Source organism: Ictalurus punctatus, chromosome 14, assembly GCF_001660625.3.
Source record: "Ictalurus punctatus breed USDA103 chromosome 14, Coco_2.0, whole genome shotgun sequence".
NCBI classification, from domain to species: Eukaryota; Metazoa; Chordata; class Actinopteri; order Siluriformes; family Ictaluridae; genus Ictalurus; species Ictalurus punctatus.
Window position 1 is genome coordinate 9,888,386 of NC_030429.2, and position 15,276 is coordinate 9,903,661.

A 15,276-nucleotide genomic window follows, 5' to 3' on the forward strand; every position below is an offset into this window, starting at 1 on the left:
AGTATTCTAAGATCCACCCACCGTGAAAATGTATGTGTCCTCACAATATGCTAAAATAAACTGAAAGGGAAATAAGTAAAATATTGACAGTTGGAGTAAGCTAAAGGACAGTATTTGGGGTATATTAATTTCATTATTATTATTTGTATTTGCAACAACTATCTTATTTATAATGTCTGATCATTCATATTTTGCTTGTGGATCTTGTAATGTTATTTAATGCTTTTGTCACAAATGTTATTAAATACTTGAAAGTTTGTTTGACTCACCTCTCACATAAAACTCTATTAAGGATTCTCTTAACTCTTAAGGATTCTCCTAAGGATTCTTCTGTTTTCCCTCTGGGCGAACCTTCTACACAGAACCCAGTAAAGTACATATAAATTACTTAAAGGCTCTGTGAAGAGTGTTTCCCTATGGGTGCCAAGCCACCTAGGGAGAACTCTTGTTGGAAATTAAGATCCCATGAAAAAAATGGTAAGAGTGTACTAAATGGAAGATTTAATGCAGACTGTCTAAATGAGTGTCCATATATGGTGCATGTCCTCCTCCTTCTCCTTTTCTGGGGAAAATGGGCCTACGACCAAACCTGCAAAACATTATAATAAAATGTTGCTTGCATTTTAAGGGGTTCTAACATATCTTCCTATTGAACAACGCTGGCCCACACATGCAGCCTTCCCTGGTGATGATGTGCTGAAATGGACTGTTTCAATGTGCGAACAGAATAAGCAAATATCTGTCAAAGAAACACTAGGATATTTGTCAAATGTGATATGAAACGATTGTTTGAGTACATTAAGCTACATTTATAGGTAACTAACATAAAGATCAGGGCTAATAGTTTCTACTTGAGAATCAATCAATGCGTAATGGGTCGTTTATCTAAAGGAGAGAAGTGATTCATTTAAACTGGCAGTTAAGTGCGCTCTATAGGACCATGTATTCGGCACAATATTACAGAGACCTGAGATCTAAGGTCGGAAAAACAGATGGGAAAGTCTGGAAAATGACAAGTTAATTAATTATGTGTTTTGGTGAGAAAATTCCAATAAACAGATATGTCAGATTAATTCGCTTTAAGTACGACAAATGTGCAAAAAATGTGCCGCAAATGTACAAAATATGACAGTAAATTATATGATATTGTACATTTATATAGGAGAGCATTAATGTTCTATATAGGACACTGTTTGACACCTTCGCGCTCAGCTCTACTGGGACATACATCTATTTTTGTCAGCTGATGTTAACCAATAGAGGGCCGAGGGTTTGACGTATTCGACCAATGAAAACACTACTTTGTGACTTTGGCATAATGCGAGAGGAAAATGCGACAGTTTGACAGGAATAAGCCCAGCCGAGGAGGATTCAGGATAGATGTGACGGAATATGTCGGAATTTCAGAAACAGAACCGAAAGAAAAGCACAAGGGAGAAGAAAATGGACAGACAGACTCTGAAATTGATCTCAATTATGTTGCGTTTTGCGTGATTTGGTTTTATTTCCTCAACCCACGCTCGGGTTGTAAACGGGGAATATGGAAAGCGCCCAAAGTCCGAGACCGGAGCAATCATCTAAACCAAGCCATGAGCCCATCCGTTTCGGTATAGACCGGATCCTCGGTTCCTCTGACCGACAGCATGGCTCTGAGAGCAGTACGGACAGCCAGACCGGGACCACCACTACATTCACTGCACTGCTCGCCCCACTCTCTGCTTTTCCTGGCTCTCTGGAGGACCCGAGCGAGTTCGTGCCGAACAGGACTCTGGGACACCGCGGGGTGATCCGGGTCCCGGCGCACAGACCGCTTGGAGCCGCCATAGCTCCGTCTGTGGTGAGCGCAGCTCCGGGTTTCGGGCCGCTTTGCTTCCCCTGGGTGGATAATCACCGCAGATTCACCAAAGACAGACTGCCAGGTAAAGTGAAACCAATAGGCAGGTGTTCGATGAAATAGCAGCCCTGTCTTTAAAGCGCAAAGGTGTACATCATTCAGGGCAAAAGGTTTTTGTTTTATTAGCCTACTTTTAATATTCAAGAATGGAATAGAATTTAAATGAAGTATTTAAATAGTAATTTAAATGAAATTTCAACAAAAAATAAATAGCTAAATTGTAAATGAATTTTTAAAAAAAAACTAACAAAGGATGTTAAAGGCAATTAACAAAATCTCCGTGGAAATAATAGTAAAACAGCCTAAAACATGTATGAAACATGAGAGGATGTTTATCTTTTTGAAAGGTTAGACTACTGATTCCCGCAACCAGATAAAGTTAAAATATGTATCTTTTTTTTTTTTAAAAAAAGTAAAATCACACAATGATCACCACAATCACAATTCTTCTTCTTCTTCTTCTTCTTCTTCTTCTTCTTCTTCTTCTTTTTCTTCTTCTTCTAATAATAAAATAATAATAATAGTATCGCATTATTATTATTATTATTATTATTATTATTATTATATAATTAGTAGTAGTAGTAGTTCTTTTTATTTTTATTATTATTATTATAATTTGGGGAGTTTTCCATGATAGTCGGAAGTAACAGTGAAAATGGAGGCTAAAAAATATTTACTCTCCGTTTCCAAACGCTGTAGGCCTATGAGTGATCAATCTTAATTTTGTATTGTTTACAGTCTCCTTTTAAATAGAGCGTTAAATGTCACTTTGCTTGCTTATATTTATTTAATTTGACAATTTTCAGTCTGGTTGAACGGACTGAAAAATCCATTTGCTGCGTTTGTTTTGTTGTTGTTGTTTGTTTGTTTTTTAATTATAAAAAGCAGAAGTCTGGTAATGCCGTTATGCTAAAATGATTCTGCTTTCTATTAAATCAGTTAGCCAGATTAAAAATGTTCGAGGGAAGTCCTTTTTTCTGTTGCCATATATTAAAATACATCAAAAAGGCTATCAACTTAGATTTGTTATTAGCTGAATAAACTCACCTAGGAAATAAAACTCTGTCCCATACACTCTTAGAAAATCCTTAAGGTTCTTCTGTTCTTCCTCTGGGGGAACTCTTAAAGTTTCCACGTTGAACCCTCCAACAGTATGTCTCTATATATACTGTTGTGTATAACAGTATTACCAAGTACCTAGATAGTTTAGCTAAATTTAAAATGCCTGACAGGTTGTAGGTATTATATATATATATATATATATATATATATATATATATATATATATATATATATATATATATATATATATACCCCCACTCAGTTAATACTTACGCTATTAAAGAAAAATCAAGGGTTCTTCAAGGGATGTTTAAGTTTCCAACAAAAGGTTCTACTTGGAGCCCTTTCTGATAGAACATTTTGTTTTAGGGTTCTACCTAAACGTGCCCCCAGAGGGACAGACAAAGAACCCTTAATTTTTTTACTTTTTAAGCGTGTATAGGGGCATGTTCATACCACAATTTGTGCATGAGGAAGGTGACAACGCTTATAAGACTCGCTTTATTGATTCGATTCTTTTGAACAACGTGTTTAAATGAATCGAACAATGTGGATTTGATTCGTGTGATTTACCACAAACGGTGCTATTGAATCGTTTAAGAGCAATTCGCTCATGAATCGTCCATCAAGAGTACAAAGGGCAACGAGCCTTTTGAGTAGGTCCAGTTAAACCACTGTGGAGTTATGAATACGGCTTCTTGTACATTCTGATACCTCACATTTAACTCAAAGTTACACCCAGTGTATAAAAACCTGAAAGCTGGCTTGTGGACTAGAATAGAGGAAGAGTATGAATGTGATTTTTAATTATGTACCATTACAATAATTTACCATTATATACTTGTTCATCACAAAAATAAAAGCAGGCTTGTGTCAGGTTAAAGAAAATTATTTGAGCTTTTGAGAGTAGCAGTGTTCAATCTTTCTTTCTCAAAATCGCAGAAATATGGTCATAAGAACTGATATGAACACTACTCTGTTTGTATATACAGTAAATCCTTATGTGATTGGTGAGCCTAGAAGGTGTTGTCCGGCTGCACTGTCAGATATAAAAGTCCTTTATTATGTATCTTTCACCTGAGAAGGTACATATGGTGGCATTCAGAGAAGTCCTTATGGTCAAATTATGTACCTTCAGTTATATTTTTTATTATTCAGATTTCCTAATGAAAGATACATAGCCTACTAAAGGTACTAGTAACATATTGGAATGGTGCCTTTATTTCTGAGAATGTGAGATGCGTGTGATGCCAAATCTGAAAGTAAAAGATAACATCCATATTCCCCAAAATTGTTCATGATAAGAAAATGTGACTGATGCATTTCAACACAACGAAAACATAGTATTGTCAAAATTATGAGGATAAAAAGGTTTCTTGTTAATTAAACCTGATCACAAATATAGCCCTCAACATTCCTGTCATTTCTAAGAATATGCCTACTTGTATTGTTCTGTTGGCTTAGAGAAGTAGGACAAATTAGGAGTAATAATAATTAGAAAGAAAGAAAGAAAGAAAGAAAGAAAGAAAGAAAGAAAGAAAGAAAGAAAGAAAGAAAGAAAAGGCCACGCTTTAAGTTACAGTCTATTACAAAAGCTATAGAACATCACATGGATTTACCAGACTGAAGGGCCCAAGTGGCTTTTCTTATTTTCCCCTCCCTGGCGACAAGTGACACAGCCTTGTCTGTCTTAATGGTAGACACTTCACTCATCTAAGGATGCTTTCAGAAATTCTTGTACTAAATAACTAACTCAGTAACTAAATTAGTAAATAACTAAACGACTAAACAACCCTCGTATTTTATGTCAAAAACCAAAAAAACAGCTGAGTTGAAGACTACTTCTACAGGGTCAGTGATATTTTGTTTGGTCTGTTGTCTCGCCGGAAGTTGATGTCTTGTTTCTCAATGTGCGACGGGACGCTGCTCGCGCGGCTCCGGGTCACACTGGTGCTCGGCGCGGTGGTCATGTCCTTTGGTTCAATATTTAACTCAGGTCTCTCTCCCCGATTTCTTCCTCCAGAACATCGGTATAACAAAATAAATATCACAAATCCCTCGAGAAACTCTGTTAGTCCTCCTATGTAGCCCAGTATGATGCAGTATCCAGTACGGATGTCGGTAGATGGAGAGTTGATGTCCTTCAGGATGTGGTTGTACCAGGCGATAGGGATGATTGCCAGAACCCCGGAACATAAGATGAGAAAACTACCGAGACCAGCCAGCTTTATTCTCGGTTTGTCGGTCCAGCAGGTGGTTCCGACTGTCATCAAGCCAAGACCGATTAGAGTCACGATCAGAGATGCCACCATCATCCTGCGCGCGACCTCGATGATCTGATTATTAAAGTATTCGCTGTCCTCATGGTTGCACAGGACGTCCCTGGATCCTGTAAAGGACCTGCAGATATCCCAGATGCCCTGGTGTAACATTAAATCCGAGGGCTGTCCAGTGATGTTGTGGATGGTGCGCCAGTTTGGTGCCACTGTACTCGTCAGGGTCAGGATCCAGCCGCAAGACGCGGAAACTAAACCGAATATTATAATGCTCAGGGCTCGCATGGTCTTATACAGTACAGTATGTACACACTGTAGGCTATACAGTAATATATAGTCTAACCACTCACTCGTAAAAACCAAAGATCGAGTCTTTATGGACCATCACCTGATCCTGGACAGGGGTGTACCCTGCAAACTCCCACACGTCTGAATTTATCACGTGGTCAGCTATTCAGTGGGAATCAAAAGCCCTCAGGTTTCTATGGCGTTATATTACAGTCTACGATAAATGAATAGTGGCTACAAAAACGAAGAATTAAATGTCGTACAGCGTCTAAATGTCAGCCCATGTGAACTTGATGGCTGAGGTTTGTTTTTGTTTTTGTTTTTCTTTCGTAAGTATGAACTCTATCAATAACCCTGTAAATTTCTTTCGTAAGAGTTACTCTGCGTCATTTTCCTGAAAACTCCTGGACCTGGCAGCTTGTCATTAATGTAGCTGCCTGGTTTTGTTATTGCATTCCCTGTGTGTGGAATGGGTACACTTTGTTCACATCCTGGAGGACAGATTATTCAAATCCACATCCTTAAGCGAGGCCACTGAGGGCATCTTTAATGCCACTGAAATGGGCTTCATAGTAGACTGTACAGTTTTATGAATAGGCGTCTGACGTAGTTTATTATATATATATATATATAAATTATTTTTTTAAAGATTCATGAGGCTGGAAGGCTGATCAATGTTAATATAATTTGGTTAGTGAATCTTAAATAGTTCTACCAGTTTAATTTAACTATATCCCAGTGCTGAACTAACAAGAGGTGGAATAGAATTAACTTTTAGTATTGATTTTTTACTATTTAGCCTAATAGGCCTTCTATTTATGAGACAACTGCATCTTGTGGACAGTACTCTTGTCCATATTATGTAGCTACTAAGTCCTGCTGTTTCCATGTGTTTACGTTGCACAGGCTTTGCACATTTATTTGTTCTGTTTTATAGCTTTATACCCAACTCTTGCACAGGAATGCTACCCAATACATCCTCACGATGCTCCTCTGTATAATTGTCTTGAAAATATTGTTATTTTCTGTTCATTCATATTTGTGATTCGTTTTAATTATTATTATTTTTATTATTATTATTCCAGCACTCTTTTTTCATTATAACCCACTATCACGCGTATCGAATTTCCCTTGACTTTCACTCTCTTTTTTTTCCAGCTCTACTAGCGTTGCCCATAACTCGACGCATTGGTCACCCCTACCAGAACCGCACCCCCCCCAAGCGGAAGAAGCCGCGCACGTCATTTTCCCGCGTGCAGATCTGCGAGCTCGAGAAGCGCTTTCACCGGCAGAAGTATTTGGCCAGTGCTGAGCGTGCGGCTCTCGCCAAGACTCTTAAAATGACGGACGCTCAGGTCAAAACGTGGTTCCAGAACCGAAGAACCAAATGGAGGTAAGCCCGCATTTTAGAAACGGATGTCCTTGAACATATTTAATATAGCTTCCTGAGGCATATCTAATGATGCACTTTATGATATGCATATATTGATGCGTATCATAATGATGAATTAATAGGCCGCACTAATCTTCAGCAGGAAACACTGACGCGTACATATTAAGAGATTATTAATAGCCATTAATAATGGTAACAGTTCATTATTCAATATTAACCTCTTGTTAACTCATTCTGTTAATTAATACCATGACTTCCGATATGAACCATTCATTTAGGCTATTACCAGTCTTTCTGTGCACTATGTAGGTTAACCAAAACTGTGTAACTTGGGACAATTCTCAACTCGAAGCCAGCAACACTAATTTTGAGTTGTTTTGAGACACAATGATATAAATCAACCCACATTATCAGTGTGATATTTACTGTGTATAATGATGATTATTCAAACACAGTAAGGACTGTGGCATTTGCTAATAAAAATAGAGATCTGTACACTATATTATACTATATCTTTTACAATACAATTATACAGTATATCTTTTAATAAAGATAATTGTATTGTGTATAGTCTATTTTAAATATATCAAAATGTGCCATTCCTGTAAAGAAACATTAGAGTAGATGTAAATGTTGATTACAGTAACTGCCTGGCAACTTTGCTGCCAGTAAGATACCTGTAAGTGTACAAGGCAATGTTTACTTTGTATAACCCTTAATACTTCTCTAGGCGACAGACGGCTGAGGAGAGGGAGGCCGAGCGCCAGCAGGCGAATCGGATGCTACTGCAGCTGCAGGCTGATGCCCTCCAGAAGTCCATCAGTGAGTCAGTGCCTGTAGATCCTCTGTGCGTGCACAACTCTTCACTGTATGCCCTGCAGAACCTGCAGCCATGGGCTCAAGACAAAGCAGGCAAAATGGCCACCACTACTTCACTGGCCTAAATGAATACTGGTGAAATACTAAGCGCATGAGGCGTGACTGTGATTGTGCAAAATTAGACAACTGGGAATGTGTTACAGTAAGATAGGCTTTATGCAGTGATCTAGGTATCATATTATACGTACATGACCTTGGAAAGAAATAATTTGATGAACAGCAAATATAAGAAAATCTGTAGATTTTTTTGAGGACATATACAACATCAACATCCTGGGAGGAAAACACTACTGATCAATATCATACCAAATATGCATCAGTAGAATTTCCTACAATCCCAATGCTATATTAAATATAGAGGCTCATCCACGGTCTTTGAGTTCATGCTGTTGCACAACATTCTTCAAAACTCAATACTCACATATGTGCAATCTGAAAGGTTGCTTATTTGTGTGAACAAAAGGTATACTCCCCAATGACCTCCCAGGTGTCAGACAAGAAATAACACTGCAGTGGGAATTGTGAATGTAAAATAACACAGTCAAGGTTTATGATTATGAGAAGTTTTTACTTCTTTTACAACATGTTTTCTTTTCGTGATGGACAGAAAGGAAAATCTGTGGCTGCAAATCCAAACGTTATGCGAAACAAACAAAAGGTAATATCTAAATGCACAGGCACAAACACATTATTTTTGTCCATCATAATTTTTTTCTCCTTTTTCTAAGTCCTGTCCCAGCTGATGTTCCAGTGTTGTTGGCACAAATATAGACTGTGAATATCTGATTATATGTTTGACTTTTTATATAATTGAGTATAGTGTACATTTCTACTCATCGCCAGTGACTGTGTTGTTGAAAATGAAGTTTACTATTCTTCTGAATTTCCTATGTTTACTTGCTTATAGTACTGAACTGTGTCTTGGGCTTCTACATAGTGTTTTGGGCCAAACTACAGCCTATATCTTGGCCCTGTTTCATTGCCACTACAAGACAGAAAGTTGCCATGTTGTAATCCTGGATTTAAAGCCCAGTAATTAACATGGTCCTTGTAAATCAAGAATACTTTGCATAGGAATATGCTTGAGACAAAGGAAACACTCCAGTGTTTTCACTGTCTATGTGCTGCATCTGTAGCATATGTGTGACTACCACTGACAAGAATTTGGGCACGTTTCCCTGTACTGTGAAAATAACAAAAACTTTTTAAACTCTAAGTCTAAGTGTTTTTATTAGGGCAACAATAAACATTAGTATTTCTATTCATTTTTATGAATGAATGTGGAAATTATTAATGAGTTGCTTTAAATGAAATAATTTACAATGAATCATACATAATTATGCATGTATACCAAAACCGAAAATACCTTTTAATGTATTGCTTCAGTGTAGTTTTGAATTTGCATTACTGTAAAAGTTTACTGACTGAAATGAACAACTGACTTCCATTATAACTGAGGTTTAGTTCACCATTAACTGTAGTTCTTTATTAACGGCAGAGTAACACATCCAAATAATTTTCTGTGGTAATCACAAATACACTACAAATCCAGTGGATAGAGAGTAGGTTGATAAGCGTGTCTTACTTTATATTAAATGTCTTTAATATCTGTGAAGCTATATATAAACTCCACAGGCAACTATATAACTAGTAAGAACGTCTGCACTGTTACAAATAGCTTACAGATCCATCCATCCATCCATTTTCTATACCGCTTATCCTTCAGGGTCATGGGGAAGCCTATCCCAGGAAGCATTGGGCACAAGGCGGGGTACACAGGGTGCCAATCCATCACAGGGCACAATCACATACACATTCACACACCCATTCATACACTAGGGACACTTTGGACATGCTAATCAGCCTACCATGCATGTCTTTGGACTGGAGGAGGAAACATGCAAACTCCACACACACAGGGAAGCGGCAGAAATCGAACCCCCAAACCTGGCGGCCTGAGGTGAACGTGTTAATAGATGTAAATACAGAAATGCACACAACTTCAGTTTTGGCCCAAACAGGACATTCTCTTTCACTCACTGAAAGTGTAAGAGGGGTAATAACATTTATATGAACGGCTAGTTTTGACTATACCTGCATACATACAGACACAGGGACTATTAGCCTATTTTGAAAGCATAACAATATAAGAGCATAAAGGTATATGTAATTACTGCAAATTACAGATTGGCAGTAGTCCGTCTGATTTGCTGGATCAGTACATGACGAGAAATATACCACAGAAATGATATAAAAGTTCAAGTTGAACTTTTGTCAAGATGCATATTTACATAAGATTTACTTCTGTAATCCATCAGTAACAGCACATACATTCAAGTAGTTACATTATAGTTGTCTGTATTATTATTAGACACATTAACATAGGCACTTAATATAAAGTGGGAGCAAATATGCTGGAACATTCCTTTATATACAAAAACTTTGTATTTGTTTTCTTAATGAAGGGCAAAAGCCTTTATGTTGGTACGTTTCCTGTCATAGACTAAGCCTGGTCTTAGACTAAATATCAGTGTTATGTAAAACCTTTTTAGCCCTAGATTAGGATTACTCTATATCTGAAACACTAGGGCTATATTCTAATTCTTTCTAAACATGAGTGGAAAATGTCTATAATAAAATATACAAAACTTTGTTATGTAAATAATATTGATCATTATAAACTATGAAGATGTTTTGACACGTTTGTCCTTCTTAATATGTTTATAATTTAAGGTAAATGGGTGTATAAATATATATAAAACAATCAATATTATTGTTTGAAAATTTTTTATTGTTAAATATCATTTTATACAGCAACAAGAAAGTGTTTCCTGTGACTGTCTGCCTGCTTCTCTGTCTGTCTGTCTGTACATCTGTCTGTTTGCTTCAGCTTGCTGCACAATGAAAAATATGGTTTCAGAAAAACAGCTAAGCCCAGCAACTGTTTGTTGCATCATTTGTGCATAAATTATAATCCACAATACTGAATATGAAAAGAATTCATGGAGAGGTGCATATGGTGCATGGTGTAAGAGGTGCTTCCTCTTCCTCTCGCTGCTGATTCTCATCACAGTGAGTAGAGATACATATGGCTGCATGAGTACTGTGCAGTTTTTTTCTCAAAGAAAACATCTTTAGCATCACTTCATAATACATCACATTTTGCTAGTTGCCAGTTTGGTTGCCTCAAGACAGCCTAGACACGATGTATGCACTGGGTACAATTTCACTGCGGAATTAAGGAGATCATTTTACAGATTATGAAATGTTCAATTAAAGTAAAACTGAGATTAAATTCTGACAAAAGTCCACAAATGTGTAGAGCAGGTTTTGTAATGAATATTTCAGTCCGTACATCACTAATTGCATATCAGAGTATTTTGCAAATTAAACTAAAAAAAAAAAAAAAACCTGCAAAAGACCACTAGAGGGCATTTGGTCATGAGAGTCCAGCAGCCATACTCAGAGAGGTCTCTAATAAAACCTGCTAATTACAAACCACTTTTTATAAGTGTGATCACGATGTCATTGTTCCTAACAGATTTTAATGTTTTTAATGACATTCGAGTAGGAATGCCAATCTCCAATTACAAAAAAAAGCTTGCAAGTAGAACTCACAATTACAAATCAAAAATTACAGTTAGAAAATCAGTGTTACATTTGTGGAGGTTTGTCATACATTTAGTTCCATAGAAAATCATGGCTTGCAAAAGTAATTTGAAAATGAATAGGTTGCGTTTGAAACATTCTTTCCTGAACCTAATTAGGCAGCTATATACATTTTCCACCCTTACACTTTCACTTTTCGCTAATAATCTAGTCTTTTAGTGCTTGTCAAAGTGATTGACTTTGGATATATAATCCAGTATTAGTAATAAAATAGGGTATTAAATACCAGTAATAAGTACCAAACCATAAGTTTAGACCTACCCATTTGTTTAGAACTAGCCTGATGTAGCATACACACTCACCACTTTATTAAGAACACCTCTACTCTTGCCCATTCATGCAATTATCCAATTAGCTAATCATGTGGGAGCAGCACAATGCATAAATACATGCAGACACAGGTCAACATAGTCAGTTAATGTTCACATCAAACATCAGAATGGGGAAAAAGTGTGATCAAAGTGTGGCTTTGACAACAGCATGGTTGTTGGTGCCAGATGGGCTGGTTTGAGTATTTTGGAAAATATCTGATCTCATGGCATTTTCACACACATCAGTCTCTAGAGTTTCAAAGAATGGTGGAAAAAAACATAACATCCAATGAGAAGCAGTTCTGTTGGCAGAAATGTCTTGTTGATGAGTAGAGGAGAATGCCCAGACCGGTTCAAGCTGACAGGAAGGCTACTGTAACTCAAACACCCATTCTTTACAACTGTGGTGAGCAGAAAAGCATCTCAGAACATACAATATGTCAAATCCTGAGGCAGATGGGCTACAATAACAAAAGCCCACATCAGGTTCCACTCCTGGCAGCCAAAAAAGGAATCTGAGGTTACAGTGTGCACCAAACTGGATAATTGACCATTGGAAAAAGATCAGGTAATGCCTTTGCAATCTTCATCTATTCATTTTCAGTGAGCCTGTCCTGCCACATGATTGGCTGATTGGATAATTGCATGAATGAGTAGGTGTACAGATGTTCTTATTAAATTGGACAGTGAGTGTATGTTACCTACTGATTCAATCATACTGAAAACCTCCAACAATGCAGTAATTAATTATAGGCACATTTTTATTTATACTTCAGTAAATTATATTTTTACTAAATCGTATATATATATATATATATATATATATATATATATATATATATATATATATATATATATATACACACACATATACCTATTGAATGATGTGTTTATGAAATTCAGCAGGTTTGAACAGAAAAAATGGCTTACTCATCCCAACAAGTAACCATCTATTAGCTGTTGAAGATTCTCTCTCTCTCTCACTCTCTCTCTCTCTCTCTCTTTGCTCTTCCATATCACAGTGTGTGGAAAAATGGTTATATGGCTATATGCTTATTGAACAGTACCAACCTTTGGTAATTCACAGCTTTCTCGCAATAAAACAACATATACAATGAGCACAACCAATAGAGTGTAGTGATGGCAAACAGTGTAAAAAGCACACAGTGATACAAAACCTGTCTGTCAAATACCCCATAACACCTCATTACATGTCCTCCCCTCATGCTGATAACATCAAACACAATGACAGATAGATAAATAGACAGACAGATAGACAGACCAATCTGGAGAAAAACGGGTCTGGACAAATTATCAAGCACCAACGCATAAATAACACAGCCACACTGCAGCACAAATACACACAGATAAAGATCACACACACTGACCAGGTTCAGCATTTTCAAGCAAGGAGTAGTACATCGCAAAAACATCGCAGCAATCTGCTTTTTCACAAGACTCACAAGAGTTGACTTTGCGATGGTATAGAATAGGGAGGAACATCCAAGAACACTCTGACTGCTGACATAACACGTGCCAAGCTGATAACACCTGCTCGGTACAGAGGAAAACGCTGAATAGCAGTCACAAACAATGATGATAGACTATATAAGTTATAAGCAGTTATACCAGGCCTATAATTTACTCTATTCTTTTTCAAATTTGATTTTAAAAAAAACTGATGGTAAAGCTTGGTATTAAGCTTTAAGGCTATAATAATTATATTTGTCTCTTTGATTTCTTTAAGGGTCTTTGGATAATTACTTTATCATTTTCTGAATGGAAACTCTCTCTGATATAGAAACCTGTTAGATTAAGCAATCACTATGCTGTAAAGTATTAAAATATTAAGATTAATAACAATCCTTCATACTAACTCTTTCATAATCCTTCACAATAACTTTAATCTAGCCTGTACATTTGGTTGTGTAGGCTGGTTCAATGTGGATGAGTATCGAGAGTAACAATTGATAATAATAATAATTTCACATGTTCCTATAACCATTTTACAAGTACTGATGCCTTAGTCATCTTTTGGCTGAGCTTCACGAATTAATTCATCTCCTTGTTTTCTAGCAACATTAGTAAATAGGTCGGCCATTACACTATGCTTTACAACAGTGTAATATTCACAAACATCGGAGAACAATTACAGATCCTGTATATAAATAAAACGAACAAAGCACTCCATTTTACAACCCGAATTCCAAAAAACTTGGGACGCTGTGTAAAATTTAAAGTCGTTGCACAACATATGCTTCCATCCAGATTCTAGCCCATCTTTACTTCTGAGAGACTCTGCCTCTATAAGATACTCTTTTTATTCCCAATCATGTTACTGACCTGTTGCCAATTACCCTAATTAGTTACAAAATGTTCCTCCAGCTGTTTCTTTTTAGTAACACTTACTTTTCCAGCCTTTTGTTGCCCCTGTCCCAACTTTTTAGAGACCTGTTTCTGCCTTCAAATTTAAATTACCTTATTTTTTCCTTAAAATGGTACATTTTCTCAGTTTAAACATTTGATATGTTTTCTATGTTCTATTGTGAATAACATATGGGCTTGTGAGATTTGCAAATCACTGTTTTTATTTACATTTTACACAGCATCCCAACTTTTCTGGAATTGGGGTTGTAAGTGTTAACTGATCAGCTGTAAAGCGCATGAGCCTGATCTCAAAATATTTGAACAAACAAGGACAGTCTGGTTCCATTTATAAGGAAAAACCAAAATTGTATGAAAAGCTACGTAAATTAACCTAAACCTAACTTTAACCTATGTAACTTTTCATACAAATTGGTAAACGTTACAAATTTGCAAGCATGAAACATGTTGAGCAAATGTGGCTATGAACAGGAACAAGAACAAGGCTAGTTTCAAAAGGTCATAGATCAATTTTGCTGGATAACAATCAAATAAAAAAAAATAAATAAAAAAAAAAGGACCATGCTAAGCACATAGTGTTGCTATGCACATAGCAGTGTAGCACATGTCGAGCTACAGGAAGCTACAGATTTCCATGGATTTATGAAGGGCACGAGATGGTGTAACTTCTTCTCACTCTCATTCTTGAACACAGTAGCTGTAAACTTTCCTGAAGAAAATCTGTCTTCTTTGCTTTGCTTTCCGTCTGTGTCTCCTCCTTCACTCCTGTGCTCTTTTTATATCACATTCTCAAAGAGCTGCAAAGATCTCATGATGTTGTCATCCTATCAAAAAATAAATAAATAAAAAAACAGAGAGAGACACAAACCTCTGTCAATTATCTTATCCGTCTCTCTATAGGAGGTTGTCAGGTCAACACTAATCATGGTATTTCTGGAAAATAGCTAGCTATACTGTAAAAGAGCAGGTTTTCCACATAAAGTATTATATGAAGGAATATTTTAAACTAAGCCTTACAAACAGTGTGGACGGACTTAAACTATGTTAGCTATGTTGGCTACATAATAAACACTCAGCTACCATGCTTAGCTTAGCCGCACAGCAATAGCTAGCTGATAT

At 36.7% G+C, this 15,276-nt stretch overlaps 3 protein-coding genes across 4 annotated transcripts in view; 1 reads left to right on the forward strand and 2 right to left on the reverse strand.

The window, feature by feature from the left end:
- The first annotated feature begins 1,349 nt into the window (after positions 1-1,349).
- LOC108274503 (T cell leukemia homeobox 3) lies at positions 1,350-10,560 on the forward strand. Its single transcript, XM_017484706.3, has 3 exons — positions 1,350-1,919; positions 6,679-6,913; positions 7,644-10,560. Exons 1-3 carry the CDS (start codon positions 1,541-1,543, stop codon positions 7,855-7,857), a joined length of 828 nt encoding a protein of 275 aa, XP_017340195.1. The 5' UTR covers positions 1,350-1,540; the 3' UTR covers positions 7,858-10,560.
- On the reverse strand, positions 3,922-5,613 carry LOC108274504 (claudin-23-like). The gene has a single exon (XM_017484707.3). It carries the CDS (start codon positions 5,515-5,517, stop codon positions 4,801-4,803), a length of 717 nt encoding a protein of 238 aa, XP_017340196.1. The 5' UTR covers positions 5,518-5,613; the 3' UTR covers positions 3,922-4,800.
- Positions 10,561-12,639: 2,079 nt separating the features above from the next.
- Positions 12,640-15,276, reverse strand: part of LOC108275152 (Kv channel-interacting protein 1) — a 62,194-nt gene continuing 59,557 nt past the window's right edge. For both annotated transcript variants that reach the window (XM_017485767.3, XM_017485769.3), the window contains exon 8: positions 12,640-14,981. In XM_017485767.3, coding sequence (XP_017341256.1) covers positions 14,934-14,981 — 48 coding nt within the window. In that variant the 3' untranslated portion in view covers positions 12,640-14,933. The remainder of the gene's footprint in view (positions 14,982-15,276) is intronic.